Source organism: Sclerotinia sclerotiorum, genomic scaffold, assembly GCF_000146945.2.
Source record: "Sclerotinia sclerotiorum 1980 UF-70 scaffold_14 genomic scaffold, whole genome shotgun sequence".
Classification (NCBI taxonomy): Eukaryota; Fungi; Ascomycota; class Leotiomycetes; order Helotiales; family Sclerotiniaceae; genus Sclerotinia; species Sclerotinia sclerotiorum.
This window is the reverse complement of record NW_001820822.1, coordinates 363,889-385,178: the sequence shown is the minus strand read 5'-3', so window position 1 is coordinate 385,178 and position 21,290 is coordinate 363,889. Positions and strand designations below refer to the sequence as shown.

General features: G+C 41.5%; 7 protein-coding genes across 7 annotated transcripts; 5 read left to right on the top strand and 2 right to left on the bottom strand.

Moving 5' to 3' along the window:
• Positions 1-197: 197 nt before the first annotated feature.
• SS1G_09754 (predicted protein) lies at positions 198-1,394 on the top strand (the record flags this gene model as incomplete). Its single annotated transcript, XM_001589071.1, has 4 exons — positions 198-249; positions 497-520; positions 747-960; positions 1,244-1,394. The coding sequence occupies 4 exons, from the start codon at positions 198-200 to the stop codon at positions 1,392-1,394; spliced, it is 441 nt and encodes a 146-aa protein (XP_001589121.1).
• A 1,211-nt stretch (positions 1,395-2,605) lies between these two features.
• On the bottom strand, positions 2,606-6,405 carry SS1G_09753 (hypothetical protein; the record flags this gene model as incomplete). Its single annotated transcript, XM_001589070.1, has 5 exons — positions 2,606-2,870; positions 2,926-3,599; positions 3,648-6,059; positions 6,301-6,327; positions 6,391-6,405. The coding sequence occupies 5 exons, from the start codon at positions 6,403-6,405 to the stop codon at positions 2,606-2,608; spliced, it is 3,393 nt and encodes a 1,130-aa protein (XP_001589120.1).
• Positions 6,406-9,545: 3,140 nt separating this feature from the next.
• On the top strand, positions 9,546-10,082 carry SS1G_09752 (predicted protein; the record flags this gene model as incomplete). Its single annotated transcript, XM_001589069.1, has 1 exon — positions 9,546-10,082. One exon carries the CDS (start codon positions 9,546-9,548, stop codon positions 10,080-10,082), a length of 537 nt encoding a protein of 178 aa, XP_001589119.1.
• Positions 10,083-10,871: 789 nt separating this feature from the next.
• Positions 10,872-11,909, top strand: SS1G_09751 (predicted protein; the record flags this gene model as incomplete). Its single annotated transcript, XM_001589068.1, has 4 exons — positions 10,872-10,880; positions 11,082-11,121; positions 11,506-11,637; positions 11,821-11,909. The coding sequence occupies 4 exons, from the start codon at positions 10,872-10,874 to the stop codon at positions 11,907-11,909; spliced, it is 270 nt and encodes an 89-aa protein (XP_001589118.1).
• Positions 11,910-12,628: 719 nt separating this feature from the next.
• SS1G_09750 (predicted protein) lies at positions 12,629-13,498 on the bottom strand (the record flags this gene model as incomplete). The annotated part of the gene is made up of 4 exons (XM_001589067.1): positions 12,629-12,909; positions 12,955-13,009; positions 13,118-13,189; positions 13,406-13,498. The coding sequence occupies 4 exons, from the start codon at positions 13,496-13,498 to the stop codon at positions 12,629-12,631; spliced, it is 501 nt and encodes a 166-aa protein (XP_001589117.1).
• An 802-nt stretch (positions 13,499-14,300) lies between these two features.
• Positions 14,301-17,076, top strand: SS1G_09749 (hypothetical protein; the record flags this gene model as incomplete). Its single annotated transcript, XM_001589066.1, has 6 exons — positions 14,301-14,307; positions 14,707-15,470; positions 15,520-16,006; positions 16,100-16,310; positions 16,360-16,746; positions 16,938-17,076. 6 exons carry the CDS (start codon positions 14,301-14,303, stop codon positions 17,074-17,076), a joined length of 1,995 nt encoding a protein of 664 aa, XP_001589116.1.
• A 516-nt stretch (positions 17,077-17,592) lies between these two features.
• Positions 17,593-20,298, top strand: SS1G_09748 (hypothetical protein; the record flags this gene model as incomplete). Its single annotated transcript, XM_001589065.1, has 9 exons — positions 17,593-17,605; positions 18,056-18,160; positions 18,234-18,378; positions 18,720-19,201; positions 19,271-19,344; positions 19,396-19,721; positions 19,790-19,993; positions 20,052-20,193; positions 20,245-20,298. The coding sequence occupies 9 exons, from the start codon at positions 17,593-17,595 to the stop codon at positions 20,296-20,298; spliced, it is 1,545 nt and encodes a 514-aa protein (XP_001589115.1).
• Positions 20,299-21,290: the final 992 nt, after the last annotated feature.

Here is a 21,290-nt window from a genome sequence, read left to right as displayed (position 1 = left end):
TATGAATGATGTGACAGGTTATCGTACAAGAGAATACCTCCAGGAGAAGCATGAAATAGCTACGAATTGGGAAGGATAATCTTCATGCTCAATTCAAGAAATACGATACACGTCATATAACAATATAGGTAGGTATAGGGGTGTGGTGTAGACAAACCACAAAATCAACTGAACCACTCCTCGGCATTTCAGCATTGATGTCAAAACTTAAAACGGGGATCATTCACGCCCCAGGACCCCTATTCCAAGGTACGATTCAAGGATTCATTCATTCTATCATTCTATCAATCACAAGCCTACAATCAAGTTCACAATCAAATTCACAATCACAAGCCCACTAATCACAAGCCCACAATCATCCCCGATAGCAATCCCATTCCACACAACCACTCGAATCGCAAACCCCCTATCCACTCACCAAATCGAATAACTGGGCCCAAGAACCATCTAATATTCTAGTGAAATCTAATATCTAATACCCAACATCCAAAAATAGGAGTACCCAATCCAGCACACTACGGTAAGTAGGTACATACCCAGCACAAATTTCCAAACCACAAACCCAAGTATCAACTACTACCTACTACCTAATATCTAATATCTAGCCCTAAAATAACCCCTCTCCAAAACCCGTTAGATCCAACATCCAACCATACCTACCTACCATATCAACGATTCGAAGAAGGAAAATGCGATTCCAAATTCAATCTATCTATCTATAGCTAGTACGTATCTATGATCTACAGTCTACGTACAATCTACAAGCAAAGCACATACAACCCTTTATGCAAGCACACAAGAATACAAGTACACAATTAGCACATCGCAAAGCATCGGAAAAAATCTAAAACTATCACTATCCATCTATCCATCATCAATCCAATCCAATCCAATCCAATCCAATCCAATCCAAATCCCCGTTCCCGTTCCCGTCCCCCTCCAGCGGCTATCAAATAAAATGTCCGTTTCCTCTTCACTCACTCCATCACTCCATCATTCCATCATTCCAACTCCCATCTCCTAACTCCCATCTTCCCCACCTCGTAAGACATCCTTCGCACTTCTGGAAATCTCGTTCTATACCGTGCTGTACTCTGCCCTGTTTTATCCTATAGCATATATCGCGTATCGTATATCGCATATCCTACATCCTATATCCTATATCCTATAGCATACATCCATACATCCATACATCCATACATCCGTATATCATATCATATCACATATATCAAATACAATCCAGTCCATATACACACGTAACTCTCGTACAAAATGCGAAAATCCGAGTATCCTCACACGCCAAGCAAAGTAAAGTCGCAAATCAGAATCAGCAAACCGAGTCCCGAGTCCGCGTCCGCGTGCAAGTCCCAGTACGAGAGCGAATCCGAGTCTGAAAAAAAAGCAAAAGCAAAAGAGAAGATTTCCGAATTATCCGAGTTATAAAAAATTAAAATTCCATTTTCCGAACTTTTGCTTCTTTATTATCACTTCCCTATCACACTATATTATTAATTATTAAAAATAAAAATAAAATAAAACTAAACTAACATAATCTTACATATGAAAACCCTATCTCTAATCTCTAACCTAGTCTTAGTACTCGATAATCAGCACCTCCCCCCTCCTCCTTCCCCCTCCTTTTCTTTCACGTCCCTTCCTTCCCAACCTAACCTAGCCCGGAAAACATCTATACATCCCTATACTCATCTGTATATATCCATATCCATCCATATAAATCCCTCAAACTACGCAAAAAAGCAACATAATAACCCATTCCCCCTCCTCCAAAAAAATCCCCCAAAAGTAGCTAGTCCTCCCTACTCGTACTTCGTACTCGTAAATATCTTATATACGACATACACCAATTCTCTCTTTATTAACCATCTCATACATAGTAACCCGATCAAATCAAATCAAGTCGGTAGAAGATCACTAGGATACATATATTACATACAAACATATACACAAACCAAATAAATCATAAAACATATAAACTTATATAATATATACCTACCTACCTACCCACCTTCCCACCTAACCAATCTATCTAATCTAATCCACAAACATACAAAACAATCGAGATTATTCGAATTACCCATAGCTACCTAAGCATCTACCTAACTAACTACAGAATTGCATACCAAAACTCCAGTCTCACATCATAAATAATACGAAATCTGTAAGTATACCACAAGGTGGAAGATTGCAGGGCAGGGTAGGAATGAAGAAATGGAGGAGAGGTAATAGGTAATAAGAAATCCTATAGGGCAAGACAGACCATATAAATCAAGTTTGGAAGAGTTCAAAAACTCAAAAATGAATATGTAATTTTATCATTAAAACATCATTCCAAAATATATCTACACAAAAGTTATGTATCTATAGATTCATACTCATTCATCCAGTCATTACTTCGAATTCCTTTTCCTTTCCTACTCCATTCAATCATCAAAGGATGTCGCCTAATCCAAAGCTCCCAATCCAAATACGCCTCGCATGCAACACTAACGCCTTCATCCATTCATCCATCCATCCATCCAACCAGAAAACAAACAATCAAACCACCTGCCATATAATCATCCACTCCAACCAAACATAAACCTAATCAATTGAAATCTGCCGCCGTCAAACTTTGTACCACCGAAGTGCCCTCACTAAATCTAGTTCGGAAGATCCGATTGGCATTTTGAAACATGCCATCTTTCAAACTGACAACGATAAATTGACTACCATGGAAACGAGTTTTGATCAAACGACCAATATTTTGCGTGTGTGATAGATCGAGTGCGGCATCCACTTCATCAAGAATGTAAATCGGTGCTGGGTTGAATTGTAATAGCGCCATAATGAGTGAAAGTGCAATGAGTGATCTGGTAATTGATTGTTAGTAAACGCAGAAGTAGCAAAATGTGAAGAAACTCATACCTTTGCCCGCCACTCAGTTCTGTCAAACTCTGTTTCCACACTTTGCCCAGTGACACCTTAACCTCTAATCCATCGGCTATAGTCTTTCCCTCAGGAGGATCTAACTTTGCAAAACTACCTGGCAATAATTCGGCAAAGATTTGACCGAAGTTCTTGTTAACCTTTTGCCATGTCTCTTGTAAAGCCTTCTTCTTATATTCATCGAGACTGCTGATGGTTTCCTCAATCTTCTTCTTGTCCCTGATGACAGTTTTCATCATATTCTTGAGTGCTACTTCCTTCTTCTCAACACTATCAATCATGTTCATAACCTTAGGATTGATCTTTTTCTTCATTCCCTGGAAGCGCTCGGTAAGATTTCTCAAAGTCGATCTACATTCTGCAATGTTTTGACCCTTGAAATCATAAGGTGTTCCACTTCGACCAAAGTTGTCTTTCTCATCAGCAATCCATTCGTGCTCTTTCTCCATTTGCGAGACTGTTTGAACGGCCGCTTGCTGTTCCTTGTGAAATTTCTCAATCTGATGACCTAGCTTTTGCATTTCTAGACCTTCTTCAGTGATGCGAGAAGCTTTTGATCGTGATGCTTGCTCAAGAGAATGCAATTCATCATCGAATCCTGTCAATTTAGCTCGTTCATCATCGAGATGTGCCTGTGATATATCATGCGAATCCTACGGCAAGATTAGCTTCGTACATGTGCCTATGAGATGATTACTGACCTTGACCCGAGCTTGCTCGGAAATTAGACTTGCAATCTCCTCTTCCTGGGCTTTTAAGGTTTGCTCGACTTCTTGAAGCTGTTCTTGAGCATTTGAAAGATCACCACCAACCTGTTCCGAGTCCATCTGCGCACTTTGTAGTTCTTTGTGTAGTGCCTTGACAGCCGTCGAGCTTTTGGCAAGTGCCTTTCTCAGGGAATCAAGAGAGCTCTGCAATTCAACGAGCTTGCCATCTTTATTATTGTCAAATTCTTTCATATCTTTCTCAATACGTTTGATATCTTTACTAGCTTCGTCCTGTCGCTTCTTTGCCTCCACTATATCCTGCTTGAGTTGGAAAATGCTGGCCTTCATATTTTCGATTTCCTGGATAATGGATGACGAAGAATTACCTCCGATTTGCTCTTCTGTGAGCTTGACCTCGTGAGATTTAAGATCTAATTCTTGTTTGATCTTTCGTGCTTGGTCCATTTTCTTCTTTTCTTTGGCAATAGTGGCCTGAAGGTCTGCCAGCTCCGCCTCTTGTGACTTCAGTTCCTTGTTAAGTTCATTCAACTTCTGCATAGTGACTAGAACACCGCTTGAGTTGGGAGAACTACCCCCTGATAATGTACCAGAAGGATCATAAGAGTCACCTTCCAAAGTGATACTCTTCATACGAACAGAAGGATCAAATGTTACACGCTTGGCTGTAGCGGCATCTGCGCAAATCAGGGTATTTCCGAAAACGTAATCCATAGCAGTCGAAACTTCTTCTTCATATCCCACCAAAGAGAGTGCGAGATCAACTTTGCCTGGAGCAATTTTTTGTGCAGCACCAATCTTCTCCGCTGAAGCTCGAAAGGCGGCAATCTTGTTCAAGGGTATGATGGTGACTCGCTTCCTCAATTTTCCATTTTGGAGTAATTGGGTACCGGTTACTTCTGTGTCAACAACAACATTGTATAATCGACTACCAGCACAGATTTCGAGAGCCGTTCCCGCAGCTGTGTGGTTCTTATCGATTGTAAACAGTTGAGCCACCAGACCCTTGACTTTCGACCTGTCAAAATTTGGCGTAGGGTCTGCGTAATTGAAATCCACATTTGCCACTTTACGTTTCAAGCCATCGGACTGTTCTCGGATTCTCCGGATATTTTGTTGAATTGTCGATTCTTGCTTGTACATGTCATCCTCTTTGCCTGCTTCGAAGCCCAATTTTTGAAGCTCTTTTTCGAGCTTCTGCGCTTGGGACCGCAATCCCTCGAGGTCACTCAGTAGTCCAGCATTTTGCTCTTTAGCCTTTTTGGCCCTTGGCTCTTCTTCCTTGATTCGCTTCTCAAGATGATTGATCTTCAATTTGGCTTGCTCTTGCTCGGTAGATGTAGCACTCAATCTATTTCTTGCATCTTGTAATTGCCCTTGATATCCACTCTCTTGGCCTTCCTTGGACGCAACACCAGTTTGTAAATTCTGTAAAAGCTCCTCTTTCGTCTCCGCTTCTGAATTTTGTTTCTCTAGATCTTCCTTGGCTTTGTCGTATTGGGATTGGAGTTTTTCGTAAACTTTGGTCTTCTGTTTGAGTAGAGATTCCATCTCCGAGACCGTCTTTTGAGTTGCCAACTTTCGTTCCTGCTCTTCTGTCATGCTCGATTTCTTGAGATCCATTACTGTTGCAAGCCGGACCAATTCATGGGAATATTTCTTAACCTCCTCCTCTAAAGCTTGCGCTTTTCCGCCCTTCTTTAGTTCCTTTTCCCTCTGCGTCTTCACCCGTTTGATATCTTCTTCCAAAAATGATATTTCGCTTTTCAATCGATTCGCCGATTCCTCCAAGTCTATCGCCCGTTGTTTCTTAAGCTCGAGATCATTGGCTGATTGTGCAACCTTTTCTTGATTCTTCAGGTAGTCATGTGCGACTACTACCCGTGTAAGCCTCTCCAAATCGTTCTGTGTCTGTTGGAAATCTAGGAATGCCCGTTTCTCTGTCCGCAGCTTTTCCAGCTTTGGCTCGATCTCCTCTTTCAATAACTCGGTAATCTCTTGTACTTTCATTTCCTTCTTAGCCATAGTTTTGAAAGCTTTATCTCTCCTATCCTCAAACATTCGTGTCCCAGCCGCCTCCTCAATCATGGCAAGAATTTCAACCGCCTTCATGTTCAACACTTTTGTAATTCGTCCTTGCATAATCAAGAAATTCGGATTGTTGATATTGAGCTGAACAGATTGGAAAAGGTTTTGCACCGTTTGCTGCTGTGCTCGATGTCCATTTATAAGATATTTGCTAGTACCCCCAAGGACAATTTGTCGAGTAACACTGATCTGAGCATATTCCTCAAACCCAATGGGTGATTTCTTCTTGTCTCGATTGTCGAAAACGATCGTCACACTAGCTTTTGTCACTCCAGCCTGCCCGCGCTTGTATATAAGATCCTAAAGAGGCCCGTCAATACATATTACACCCATGTGAGGGATTGTGATGTACCTGAAGGTTCTGCGCCCGAACTGTTGTCATGTTTGTAATTCCAAGAACAAAACATATTGAGTCGAGAATATTTGATTTACCACTTCCATTGAGACCAGTGATTGAATTAAAACTCTCGTCCCTAAACTCAGGTGTAAGTATTGGAGTAAAATGACCTTCTGTTTGCATTGTTTACCATCCTGAAATTACCGTACGCACAGCGTACGATTTGAAACCCTATTAATGAGTTAGCTGAACAGTCCAATACTTTCGGGAAAAAGGCATTACATCTATAATTACTTCTACTACCCTCATTATGGCTGCGTTGAGTCGTAATGTCGTTGGTCGTGAAGTCGTAAATATCGATATTTTGATTTGCGCGTGAGAGTAAACAGAAATTGGGTTCTGCAGCAACTCGGATAAATTGTTTATTCCGTTCCGTACCCCTCCAATCCCCTCCACGCCTCTCTGTGTGCTTCAATATTTTCAGCTTTTATTAATATCGGCAGCTTTCAGAATACCATCAATCACTCAGGTGCAAACATTCGTTATATTCCCACGGTATTGAAGTGTACTATGTACATCTCTCACTGCAGCTATGGTAAGTTAATTAGAATAAGCCAGGATGGCACAGAAGACAGGTAATTGGCATGATGATTCGGAGAACAGTTTAGGAAGCATTCCATACTGAGTCTATCACTGTTTTGAACCTCATGGTTGCGTAGGACAGGACGAGGTAAAATTAAGTATTTAGATTCTAAATGGGTATAACGGGAACTTGTCTGAGTTTCTAAGAGGACTACTAGATATATGAGAGGTGGTGCTAGAGCAAAAGAACACTGATCAAACAATGACATCTTAGATTGTTCAATATCTTCTTGTGGCAGTTTTGTATGTATCACCTGGTATATGGTATTCGTTCCCTTCGACGCCCAAATAGTATTCGGATATAGAAACATTCGTGTGATGACCAGAAAATAGTAACCTCATTGTTAAACCGCACGTGAGTATTCAAAACTCTGTAGAGGAAAGCTGCTAGAACCTAAATTTCAGTTTCTTCAAGTACCTTGTATAATATATTAATCATCATGCTCCAGGAACCTGGGCTGAACTTCCTTGACAGACTTCACAAGTCTCTGAAGAATACGAGCATAGAAAATCCGTTTGCCTTGGTGGGTGATAATCCACTCACTTGAAAGCCCTCCGCCCTCGCCCATATTCTTTTAATGGTAAGAGCGAGACTGGGATCGAATCTCTTTCCCGGGTGGAGTTTCATGGGCTATGAACATTGAGAATTCTCGGAGGCCCCATGCACACATGTCAGATAGACGTATACCGCTGGCCGATATGGTGTGTTGAAAAGTAGGATTGAGTTTCTATGTTTACCATAAGCTCCAGATCCTGTCCTAATCTACAATAACTGCGAGGGAAACAAGGGCTAGCTTATCAGGATGCACTTGTCGTTTCTGGATGTTCACCAGGTAATGAGGATGTCTAATGTATAGGGGAAGGAGGTTGGGGGACAATTTATAATAGAATGAATTCCTTGATCATGTATCATTATTCCAATTTTGAACTCTCTTGTGAAGTTTTATGTAATATATATAGCAATTTTTGATTACTTTGAGTACTATCAATTTATCATTTATAGTGAGTATATTATAATCTGAGGTGTTATTATTGTTTTAACGTAACTTGACTAGAAGTGGGTCATGTCATGATATGGGACAGGTACCTTTACACCAAAATTTGTATGTAAAGATACTTAGAGCGAATTTTTCTAACTCTATAAATACTAGAGATATAGTTTCGATATTTTAAAGTATGATATATTCAATTTAAATATTTAATATGATAAAATATTTGTGACGGAAATCCCTGCTTTCCTCCCACCTTTATTATATAAGAAACCTCAGGTACATTAACCATGTCCACACATGATACGATTACTCGAGATTAGTATGCGATTTAGGTGACCTGAGGATCAGATCCGGACAAGTACTAGGTATCAATGGTTATCGGTAAAGTAAGATCATTGGAGGAATAAATATGACTTCTTTTTGCCTAGCCATTGCGGCTAGGCCATTCATTTGTGTATATATAGAGTAGCTATCCCCATCTACAGGTGCTCTTCACCTGTAGATTCTAAGTTAAATACAATTGCTGGTCTATAAACACCCTTTTGGTCACAATATTATAGAGATACAATTTTTTTTAATAAAGATATTAAAGTTTCTTTCAAATTTTCGTTTTTGTCTAACAAAAATTACTATGGGAGTTTTTAAAATCGTATTAATTCAAGAACAATATTATTAAAAAGTGTTTTGTAACTTTAATACTATATTTTTATTAGATATCAAGCCTAATTATCAAAAAAAATAAAATTATCTTTAATATCCATAGAGATATAAAAAGTCGTTCTAAGTACCTTTGCATACAAATTTTGGTGTAAAGGTACCTGACCCATACCATGACATGACCCACTTCTAGTCAAGTTACGTTATATTATAATTATATAGTATACGATTAATAGTGAATATTATACATTTCAAATTATATATTATGTTAAAAGGAATAGAAGTTACCGGTACTAATCACGTGTCGTGATTAGTAATACGGTTACCTAAACAGGCTAGATTAGATGAACCATAAGCAGGCATATTGGTCCCCTCCGAGGATACCAAGAGGAGATCTTAATATGCCTACACACGTAGTAATATAGTCAATATAGAGGCCTCTTCCACCCAATCTTTTAATATATTATTTTATTTATAATTTTTATAAATCTTTACTAATAGAATATTATATATATTGTTTATAGTTTTCCAAATATTTTAAATCACAAATAAGCTTACCTATAATCATAAACACGTCAACTATTTAATTAATTTTACTATAGAGAATTGAGCGAAATATTTAACAAAACACACCAAAGTTGTGCCATTTCCAGCCAGCTATCGATCTTTCCTAAATCATAAAGGTCACCTTCTGAAGTAATCAAGTTGATTTGGAGCCAAACCAACCTTTTAGTACTCAGATAATTCATCATAGCCACAAACCGAGTGTATTTCCAGTCATGGCTCTTCCCTCAAATCTCCCCAAAGCCATACAAAATGTGCTTGAAAGTATGCACTTTCCCTCAATATTCAAAATTAACTCAAACTCAAAAATCAAAAGTAAATAATCAAACATGAAGCTCAGAAAACAATTCACCAACCCACACTATCACCAATACCACCATGGAGACATCTCAACCCACGCTTCACCCTTCAATACGAACACAATTGTCATCAAACAAGTTACTTCCCACACTATCACCATTCAGTATCCACATCTCCATATCAAGCACTTCCTCGAGATACACATCAGTGCATCAAGGCTCAGCAATCGGCCGACCAATTCAATATTGAGAATCATCCACTCGATCCTCCCAAACAAACACAAGTACTGCTACGATGACTAAAGTTAAAATGAGCGAGGAGGAGTTAAATTTGCTGGTGGTGTATATCGAAAAGCGTACAGTGACGACTTCATACAATGGCAACGTGATTAGCATATTTGATAGTGGTTGGTCACCGGCTCCGGGTGATTCAAAGAGAAAAATCTTCACAGATGTAGCAGTTGAAATGTCAACGACCAGAGGCAAACCGTGCGGGATGCGAGGTATAGAAAGCCTTTTCTACGAAAATCGACCCTTGAGAGTACGTCACAGAAAAATGAGGGAGATTATCAATGAAAACCTCAACAAAATAAAAGGAAAACTCGGAGATATTGTGGAAACCAATCCACAGATGAGTCAGGCCAACATGAATCCAGGCAACATGGATCCGAACAACATGAATCAAACCGATATGAATCAAACCGATATGAATCAAACCGATATGATGAATCAGTCCAACACAAATCAAGGAACAGAAGGACCCATAGCACAGAACACGATTTCAGCTAGATGGCTCGATGACTTTGGCAATTTCGTGCCCTGGGAGACGTAACAGACAACAAAAGTCACAAACACGGATCAAAACAATCAGTTATCTTTCTCTAGATAATGGCCTTGCACTATATCTGGAGGGCAGCACCAGTGGAGGGAGTCCAAGTTAGGAGTTGATCCAAGAATTTTTATATCCTCTTTGTTCTTTTTGGCATGCTCTCATGAAGGAGATCAGGGGTAATGGGATGTCACCAATGGAGTTTCGCGTTCTCAGGTTCAATGCTATTTCGGGCACTATTTCCTACACTTTAGACCTTTTGTTAGAGTTTTCATTGATTGAGGAATTCCCTCGTGTGTTTGTTTTATTTCAGCATTTCATATCCACAGGTGGAATATTGAAGTTTCCTTTTAAAGATCGTCCAGCCTCAGAAGCTCATGGTGGTTTTGTTTCGCTTAGATGTCTTTCACTCTTTTGAGATATCAGGCATTGTGATAGATTTTGAACAAGCCCTTCCAAAACACTTGTTGGCAGATATACTTGAATTGCAACCCCATTGCAACCACTTGATGAATGTGTTGTGTGTACATGAATGTGGTGTTTTTGTATCTGTAATGTTCATCAAGGGACAAACCCGCTCTCTACTTAAGTGAGGTTTGTTACATGCCTGACGTTAGCAGGGTTTTTATTCCTTTGAGTATTAAACCATTTTCAGGTTATCGAGACTGCACTCCATTTATTCAATGAATGGTAGCGGTTCAAGGCCATAAGCCTATCAGCTAGGAATCGAAACTGTCCAGAGCAGAATCATGGGAAGTATTGTATTATATACCAGCGTTTCTTACTGTCAATATGACATCGGTGATTTGGAAAAGACAAGAAAGTTAGCCAACCCTTGCCACTTCAAGTGGACCACTTGAAATGGTATGGCACTCTCGCTCAAATGGTGTCGACGAGGAGTATGACAGGTACGGCAGGATGAATAGACTACCGAAATCTGACCAAGCTCATGCTATGCATCATCACAGAGTGAACTAATCCTCTGGTGAAGTCTCCACTTAGGCTTCATTTGTGTTCACAAAGATCCTGGCCTTTAAAAACAGTACGTGGACGAGCTCTCCCGCGGCATTTGCAGGCTGGAAGTAGAGGCTGGTATGCAATTGATCATACATTAGGCGGAAGCGGAATAAGGGATATTCCAGTCTCAATTATTACGGACTCTGGATTAAATTACGAATGTGTACGAGTATAAATGTAGTTTCGTATCTGCTGGGGTAACAGGAAAGCCAGCGCTAAGTGCTTCCACCGGTGGAATTACCCATATTGACCTTGGAAACCTGCTGGGTGATGTCCGTAGATAATTAGTGGATAGATCCAAATATATGGAATAAACCCAGACCGATACAGTTGAACCTTCGAGTTGGGAAATGTTTAACCATCCATCGTGAATGATAGAACATTCAGACTTTTCTGTCTAACTTTATAGAAGTCTTACATTGTATCTTCCAAGGGGTCTCAAATACAAAGATCCTGGCTCTCAAGGAATTTGCAATGATCAGTCAAGAATTTGTAATGGGGTCTTTTACCTCACCACTTGATATCAAGCCAGGAGCAGCACGTAAATCAGAATTACAACATATAATTACCTAGGCTTTGTTTCGACTTTTGATGCACTCTTGCTGGTAACACAGGACTAAAATTTGGGTTTGGTGCATGACTGGTGTTACGTGTAAAAGTAGAAAGAAAATATAATTTCTTATTTCAATGTGTAACACTAACCTTACCCTGACTTGAACCTTAGCGCATAAGGCCAATCAATACACTCTAAGTTTCCCTCCTCAAAATCGCATCCACCTATCAAACGCCGTAATTATTATTTTGAGTACCTAGTAAGTACCTAGTACATATTGAATGGCTGGGAACAAATAATGATCATCATTTGTGTCACCATCTTTTTCCATCTGTGGTTCATGATACGGAATATACGGCTTTTCTATTGATCTACACTGTACAGATTCTACTCGAGTTAACTCCGTACGGATAAATGAAAGTCTTCTGCAACCATGCTCCCCTCCTTCCTCTTTGCTACACACAATGCAGGATAAGCCCAGGTCAACCTTGTTGTTGCGCCAAGCTAGAGCAACAATGATATACTCCGTACTCTACTTCGGGGCCCATACTACTTCGCTGTTTGGCATCAACACCAAGTTCCGAGGCATATGGTATTCATCATGATTTAGAATTATACTTGAATATCCGCTCTCTCTCCAAATTCATGCCGTCCTTTAGCTCACACGGCATATATACTCATTTCCGTTCTGTAAGGAGCTAATTAACGGATGGATGATGTCCCGTCACATTGGTTCGGGCATGATCGATTGTCGGTCCGTCCATACCTTGTCGACTTCCTGCCACCGATTTACTGCTTGTGGTATGAACTCCGGCCATGCTATGCACTGGAAAGCTTTTGGGAACTGGTAAGGGCGATTGAGGTAATTGTTTTCCGATGGTGAGATAACACCCTAGTTGAGATTTACAGGCTGAATGGAACCATTGGCAGAGTGCGAATGTCGACGTTGGTCAATAGGCAAGATTTGCAACACGCGAATTTATATTTGGCTGGACTCTGGAGAACGTTGGATGTGAATTATTTTCGCAACTACCGATACGGATACAGTGTTTCCCTCGACATTTACTGCTACCATTCCGCAGCTGCTAATCAAGTCGGACCACTCAAGGAGGAAAACACTATTACTCAGTCTCAATAATAATTCCACCCCGGCTTGGAGCATCACCCTGCGCATACCAAGGTCTTCCTTCATGTACCCAGTAGCCTGGCATCTTAATACAGTGTATATGTTTTTACCAGGTCCATGTGCTGGGGTATGCCCTATATTCCGATGTATATGGTACCTATGTTGAGACTTTTACAAACTGGGATCGTCGGATTCTGGAATTCTGGAATTCTTGGAATGCGCATTTAGACCTTGCTCTAATTTATATATATAATTGTCGAGTTAATGATAGCGGTCCACGGAAAACTAGTGACCAAAACCTGCAGCTTTTTGCTATGGTAGCTGTACGGAGCAAGTACTCACTAGATAATTCTGTGGGGAGTTTGTAACCAAGTTGATTTGGCTTTGAATACCATGCCTGTCTGGTTCATGCATCTGCTCCGTAGGTAGTGGAATGAAAAGATGTTCCCCATTCTCTTAGTGCACGTCACGAAGAACCCTAGAAGTTACTCATCTCATAATTCTAAAGCTCCAATTTACAATATCCAAAAAGGAGCACGGGAAATTTTTGAACTCAAATCACTCTTTATTAATATTCTCGACGGGGTCTAACAAAAACCCGAGACCTTGTCGCCAGAACTTTGCACAGACGGGAGATGTGGCGCTCCTTAAAACCATCTCCACATCGTACTGCAGCTCTCCCAAGTTCCAAATTCCAAATTCCAAAGCTCTTCCGTTCTTCATATTCCAAAATCCACAAAAGATTTACCACTTTCCAAAAGAATTCTCACCTTGGTCGACCCCACCCTCAGCTGCAGCTTCCAGAATTTGGGCCTACGACGAATCACAGGGTCTCTCACAATTGATGAGGTACACATCGGTCTCGCTCTGTTATTTTAGCAATTGGATCTCAAGACTCAGCTAATCTGAGTCCTCAAAACCATTTCCTTCTATCAGGACTCTTATGTATGCAAAATCCTGCAGACTAAAATCCACTTCCTTTATACATTAACCTTGGTGGAAATTCACATCCTGACATCAGATCATACCAATCACTGGACAACTGGGACCCCTTCGCCTTGCTGCATCCCCATTCCCAAAGTTGATGCAGCTAGCTGCTCTTGCATGCCTAGAAAAACCTTCGATAGCTCCATGGATTAAGTATCGTGTCATTTTGTCCTGTTTTAAACTCTAATGTCAAAAAGAACTGTACACCGCAACCAGTTCCACAAATCTCCATCGCCAGACATCACCGCGGAAGAGCGTTGTGCATAAGCTGGGTACTTCCAGAACCATCGAAACTTCAGCTCCCGTATGCTCCATAATTGTGTCTGTTAATCCATGTACACATCCATTACTGCACTTGAGCAACAAACCCTTTCAAACCCCGCCAACGTTGGAGTGTCTCCGATAACTGCTTTAAATTCCACAGTAGGGCAAATAGTTCTGTAGAAGGTGCTTAGGAAGCTAAAATTTTACAATACTTACATTTCGATCCATTTGAATAGTGGGCGGAGCTTTTTGCTCACTCCAGCGCGGAACTATCATGAGTGGTAAAGGTCGCCTAGACCGGTCTAAGCAATCAATACCCGATCAGCATCTCCTCAAACTCGAAAGCAACCCTCAGGCGCGGCATTCTCAGCAGCTACTAAGTTCGGCTCGATCTTACGCGGATCTGAACTACCTTTTTGGGAGTCAGGACATAACCATGCTTGGACCCATTCCCAAACCAAACCGGCGAAAGTCATCTCAAGGTACTGAGCATGTGAAGCATCGTCGGACAAGATCTGGCTGTTATACTTGTCGTAGTAGACGAGTGAAGGTACCTGCTTGACATTTTACATTTTAAATAAACGCGGGCTAACTTTCCAGTGTGACGAACACCACCCAAAATGTGATAGTGAGATTTTGAGCTTATCTTTTGGAGCACAGAGCTAACTTCAAAACAATAGGATGCACAAAGGGCAATCGAGAATGTGTATACCCGGATGTGCAGAATTCGGCAAAGGGTGCAGGAAATAATTCCTCTAAAGTTGGACATCCAAAGCCATCAGAAAGCCCTGGTTCATCCGAAGATGAATACGAGGACCAAGAAGTAGAACGTCTTGAGGTTATCCAAGATGAAGACGAGATTGAAAGCCAAACCGAGCGACCGGAAAATGGTTGGAATACTAATGCCGCCGCACCAAATTCCCATCCTACCATGCGGACCAAAAGTTCTACACGGCAGAGCTCGGAAACCCCTTCATTGATACAAGATAAAGGCTCTTCCCCGACGCCTTCAACAGAAGGCTCTATTGGTTATTCTTCATTCGATCAGGCGGGCGCTGGTTCTCAATTCGAAGAAGAGACATTCGCAAATGACTTGGAATCCGGCAAACTAAGGAGTAGCTGGTCGCATTTGCCAGCTGATCTACAGTTTTACTTAACATATTATTGTCAGAATATAACCTTCATGCATTATAGCTTGAGGTCCAACCATGAGGGCTTTATTCACACATTGTTATTGGACGTTGCCCTCCGGAGTGAACCACTTCTTTACGCAGTCGTGGGATTCTCGGCTTTCCAATATGCTGTAGAGAAGCGAGAAGGAAAGATCCAAGACTTTTTACAATACTACAACAAGGCAGTATCATTACTTTTAAAGTCACTGAGGAAAGGTATTCGGCATACTACAGCGACGCTCTTGGCTATTTTACAGCTGGCAACGATCGAGGTAAGAACATAGACTGACGACTGCAGAATGACGAACTGATCACTCACAGGAATATCTTGGGGACTGGGCGAATCTCTTAGGCCATCAAAAGGCTGCATACGAAATCTTAATAGATCTATATACCCCACAAACGATCTTTGAGACAGGTATAGGCCACGCCCTTTTTGGCTGGTATGCACGTTTCGACGTAATGGCTGGAATTATGGGTGGTTTTGACGCCTCTATCCCACGAGAATGGTTTTCATGTTCACAAGAGTATTTCAAGAACCAAATCGCCATGCACCCGAACAGTTTAGTATGGAGAATAGAGCATCAGATTTCGGCAGTGCGTCTCATAGGTAGAGACATGTCGACGTTATTTGCGAAGAAGGGAAAAGGGGAAATAACCCACGAACAATTTATTGTTGAGAATGCAGAGATGACGCAGAGGATGGAAGATTTGATCGACCCGACATTATTAGATAGTCGATTTTTGGTTATGGACTTCTCACCAACGAAAAAACAAGCCAGAGGTCTTTTTGATCCATACATACCGGGTGTGCTTTACAGTGGGGCGCTTTCGCTCATCAATCTAACCCTGATGGATTGGCGTGCTATGTCTCTAATGCATGGATTGCATACTGCCCAAGCGATGCAGGCACTGCCTGATATTGAACATATGAGCCAATTATCCACCGACTTTTGTCAGCTGTATGAGGCCATTCTGCACCATCCGGAGATACCCAAGGGAGCGGCGGTAGGTCTCCAAGGAGGTCTTGGTATTGCTGCGTTTTTCTTACCAAAAGATGAGGCACATACTATGTGGATGCGCCGAAAGTTGGCAACAATAGAGTCCCAGGGGTAATGCGACCTCTATTCACAGATGTTCTACTGCTAACACAACAATTAGTTTCATACAAACCTTTGCATTCAGGAGCAAAATGGCTGAGCTTTTTCGAGATAATTCTTGCATGCACTGGTGGCTACCAAATGACGAAATGTATCATCCAATCATTCGCTCAATACGAAAATTCGTCGAGGACAGAACGTCATTGCCAAAGAACTCCGAGAGTAAAGATGTCCAGGACATGAAAGCTGTGTTTTCTGCTATGGATGTTAGTGACCAGAGTGATAGCTCACCCCAAATGACTAGCAAGGGCAAATCGATAGCAACGGAAGTGGATGTAGCTAGCAACTCGGGGTGGTCACCTGCACAAACAAGTATGGGTTACAGTCAAGACGAATATGGAGGCAGCTCTACGAACGAACAATCTACCTGGGAAGATCATGCTGGAGCGTATAAATGAACAAGAAGCCTTCAAGGACCAAGCTTATCATAGGAAATAACCACGGCCTTTGGACAGCTGCATAGTATCTTAGCGCCCTTCGTGGTGCCACCGGGGTCGGTGGTCCGGCACGGGGATGGAGTATTGAAACTATACTCTGAAAGCTTCGAGGAAAAGCAAACAATAATATTCTTGTCCTCAGTGCCGAGTCCGCGTCACGGAATCCCAAAACCAGTGTGACTAGACTCCTCGAGAGGTTTTCGGAGCAGAGTTCTATCTTCCATGAGGTGGAAGGATGGTCAGAGGATGCTACGAGGAAACAACCATTTTATGCCATATAATATCAATGTATATATCATTATTTGATTATTCCATAGTGGAAAATCGAATACCGGAAATTTGATGAATTAATGAGTATCTTGGTTGGACACACATTTACATTTGTGTAGAAAGATTCATATCAATATAGATCTGCGCATCTCTAGAAGTTTATGATAAACACTAGATATTTATTTATTAATAGGATAAAATAGGATAAAAAATGATCGAAAATAAACATGCGGATGAAGTGAAAAGTTCCATGTTCCACGCCATGCTTCCCCATGCTTGATGTATTCATGATGTGATGTTCTAATGTGATGTTCTTGATGATGGTTCCTTGTAACCGACTATCCCAAAAGTAGACTACGGGGAGGCATGTGCCCATGCGCGCAATAAGGCTCCCCAAGCTCCATGAAATTCAATGGTTGATTGAACCAACGACTCTACTTCCACCTCACATCCAGAAGCGCACAAGTTCTCGTCCCATATCGGAAACTAATACGGATTAATTAATATTGGGCTTTACAAAATCAATCATGAATCGACCAGGTATGAGCCCTTGAACTCTCTTTTTCCCTCACAATTGCCCCGCTGCACGGCTGCGAGAGAGAAGGGGGATAGTTTGCATTGGACGATGCCTTAAATGCGTGAAGAGACAGAATTCAAGAGGATACAGGACCTTGTAAAAAGTCGGCATATATTGGATTTGTAGGATTTGGGCTGGGCGTGGGGCGCGTAGATACTGTAGGAGCTTTTGCATGTAGTTGGCTTTTACAGTTCGATGAAATCAGATGAGAGTACTTCAGTGAAGGGGTGATCGCTTGATCTACTGGTACAACTTTAAGGAAATACAATTGGATTCTGGCGCCCGTGCTGAAGGGAGCACTTCTTTGGATAGAAAGTGTTTGGTCGCATCAACCCGCAAACATCATGAAGCTTTCATCGGAGATCTTCTGCCGCAGGCTTACTCACGGAATTGTGCTGACCTTTATTTCTCAGGTGTAGGACCGCAGGCAATGCGTGGCATACCCAATGGATTTCCAAATCAGCAACAAATGCAGAATAGGAATGTATCAAGCAGGATACCGCCGGGTGGGAAAATGGGTACGATTCATACCCCCATGTCAAAACAATCAGGAAGACTTCATGTATACTGATGTTTGTCGATAATTTCTAGCAAACAATGGAGCAACATGGGCATTTGGAGGTGTACCGATGGGAGGAGCGGGTCTAGGAAATCCACGTCCAAATAATGGACCCATGACAAGCTTTGCACAAACAATAGGAGGGTCTTCACAACCAGCGACACCACTCGATCTTTCGTAAGTCATCGCCTACTTTTGCTTTTGTACTTTACTCCTATGATGCGCTGAAAGTTTCTCTTCCTCCTGCTGTTTTTCCTTCTTCTCCACATCAACTCAAAAATGAACGAAACTCATTCCTCAAAAGATGATGGTCTTCCGCGTCCATATTCTCCCGGAAGGTATAATTATTCCAAAGATCTTCATATCTGCGAGAACACAGTTTTGTGTGTTACAGATATATCATGTGTAGCTCTGGCACTTGGCACAGTTTATGCTGTTGGTTTAGCCTGCCTCAGTTCTATTACTTTTCTTCTCAATAATGCAAAGCTTCATGGTTGAAATTGCTAACATTGTCTTAGCGAGTTCCCCTCACTATCAGGAAACCAGCCCCAACACAATCAATCAACATGGGGAGCAGCAGGAGCGCGTAATATTGGTCCATCAGCAAATATGCGATTACAGCAATCAGCTGGATTATCTGCCCAACATGCTGCTCAGCAACAGCAGCAGCAGCAACAGCAAGATGAACTTTTCAACTCATCAACTCAATTATCGAATAATTCCGGTGGGTTCAGATTTGGAGCACAAAGTGCAGTTGGTCAGTCGTCACAGCCGAGCAGCGCAGATGACTTCCCACCTCTGAGAAATTCAAATGGAGAGATCGGCCAAGACCGCGGTTCCGGTCTATTACAGAATGTGGGGTTTGGAGGCGGTGGAGGATTAGGATTTGGTTCTGGCAACCCACCCCAGCAGGCCAGAAGCAATGGTCTTTTAAGCGCATTATCTGGTGGTAGTCGAGTTGCACCAGGTAACAGAGTTGCTTCACCAGGAAGTTTGTCAGGTGAATAAATATAATATTGATTGGATGATGTATTACTGTACTTCTCGGCTAATTTTGATTATTATTCAGGCCCATCCACAAACAGATCCCCTATAGACTCCAGTCGTCAAGGTCTATCCAATCTTGGAGAGAACGAAGCTGGGGTAAGACGGGACTCCTCGAATTATTGAACTTCTGCTGATCAATTTGCGCAGGGCTTTGCGAATACGAATTTTGGCTCATCGAGTCCCATACCACTCCAAGAAGACAACGATCAACAATTCAATATGCCTACGGCAACCAGCTCGCGACCGGATGGTCCATCAACCCTAACTCAAGCACAGGAACTCGACCCTAGTTCTGCGCAGAGAAATGCCGAGAATGCCGATTCTAAAGTACAAGATCCATTAGCTCACATGAGTGACACCGACAGATTTGGACTTAAGGGGTTTTCCTATATGATGAACAACTTCCCTGACTATGCTGCTCTTGTTACTGGTACCGATATCAACCATCTGGGTCTCGATCTACATTCTGAGCAGTAAGTTATGGCTTGATAGCCTTCCGTCTTTTCTAGAATAATGCCTCAGCCATGCTAACATTTACAAGGCCCATCTCAAACCAAATTTACTCTCTATGGGATAACGAGCCACCGCGACCAGATGTCGCCCGTTTTAATCTACCTGAGTGTTATCGCGTTCTGAATGTTGCCCCTCTCGAAAGCAAGATGCCCAGCTTCAACGAAGAAGCCCTATTGTTCATGTTCTACAGTAATCCCGGTGACAAGCAGCAGCTCATGGCAGCTAGGGAGCTGTAAGTAGAGTATCCACCACTTACCAGGCCCTTTGCTAACATTCATATCACTTGACAGTGGCAATCGAAACTGGCGTTATCATAAAAAATTGCAAGTTTGGCTTACCAAAGATGATTTGATGGTTCCCCGACAACTTTCTCAACAAATGGAGCAAGGCTATTATATCTTCTTTGATGTCAAGACTTGGTCAAGACAACGTGTAAGTCTTCATACATCACATGTATAGTATAATTTGCTGATATGACTTTAGCGGGAATTCACACTGTCTTACGATGACTTAGAGAGGGTTGAGGATCGATTTTAATCTATCCAAAATTCCAAGTCAAATACCGCCTCCCTTATCGACCGGTAGAATCCTACATTTTGATGAATAAGGCACATATCGATCAGTGCAAATATGCATAATCTCATGAGGCTGAATACATATCATGCTCGTTTCTCTAATTACTATGGCTCACTAGTTGTATTTTGCTATGGGGCGCAAGGCCAATGCATACATGGGGCTTGGCTTTGTTTTTTTTTAGCGGTGTACATAGGAGGGCTTAATTTGCTCAGGCTTCTGGACTCTTTTGTGGCTGGCTGGCGTTTCAATCATGAAGCTTCTGGAAGGCTCGGTGGAAGGTCGCGTCGCGGGTGTGACTGGCAGATCAGGTATATGGCATATCGATAAAATGGATTCTGTTTTTGCCTCATTATGATGTCTCGTCATTCTTTCCCGTGATGATTTGTATAATCTTTGTTGCTGTAAATATCATGTCGTGTCATGTTATATGCGCTGTAGTGCTTGCTGTAGTGTAGCGTGATGGAGATCGTAAGGTAGGTAGGCAGGTAGGTAATCTCAGCCACCCATTGCTTTTCCTAGTGGGTAATCTTAAGATTACAATATCGATTGAATCCTTGATGTATCGGAAGGAAATCTATGGTGGGTAGATAGGTATTAGGTGTTTCATTTATTAACTAGGTAAGGTCAGATAGGTGGTAGGTAGGTAGGTAGGTAGGTAGGGGAGGTGATTCTTATTTCAATTTATATAGAGTAAATTAGTAAGGAAACAAAGTAAGTCTCTGGGACCTGATCTGTCCTGACCTAACCTGTTCTTTCCAGTAGTAATTAATATATTCGCTTTTAGTTACAGATACTTGAATACATTGCACATGGTATATATTAAGGGTATATATATGTGATTTTTTAGGTGGAAATTTATTATATACAAAATACAAATGTGCAAAATGTAAATATATACAAAGAAATGAAAATCGAAACGTTCAAATATCCAAACCGAACCGAAACCGAACCAA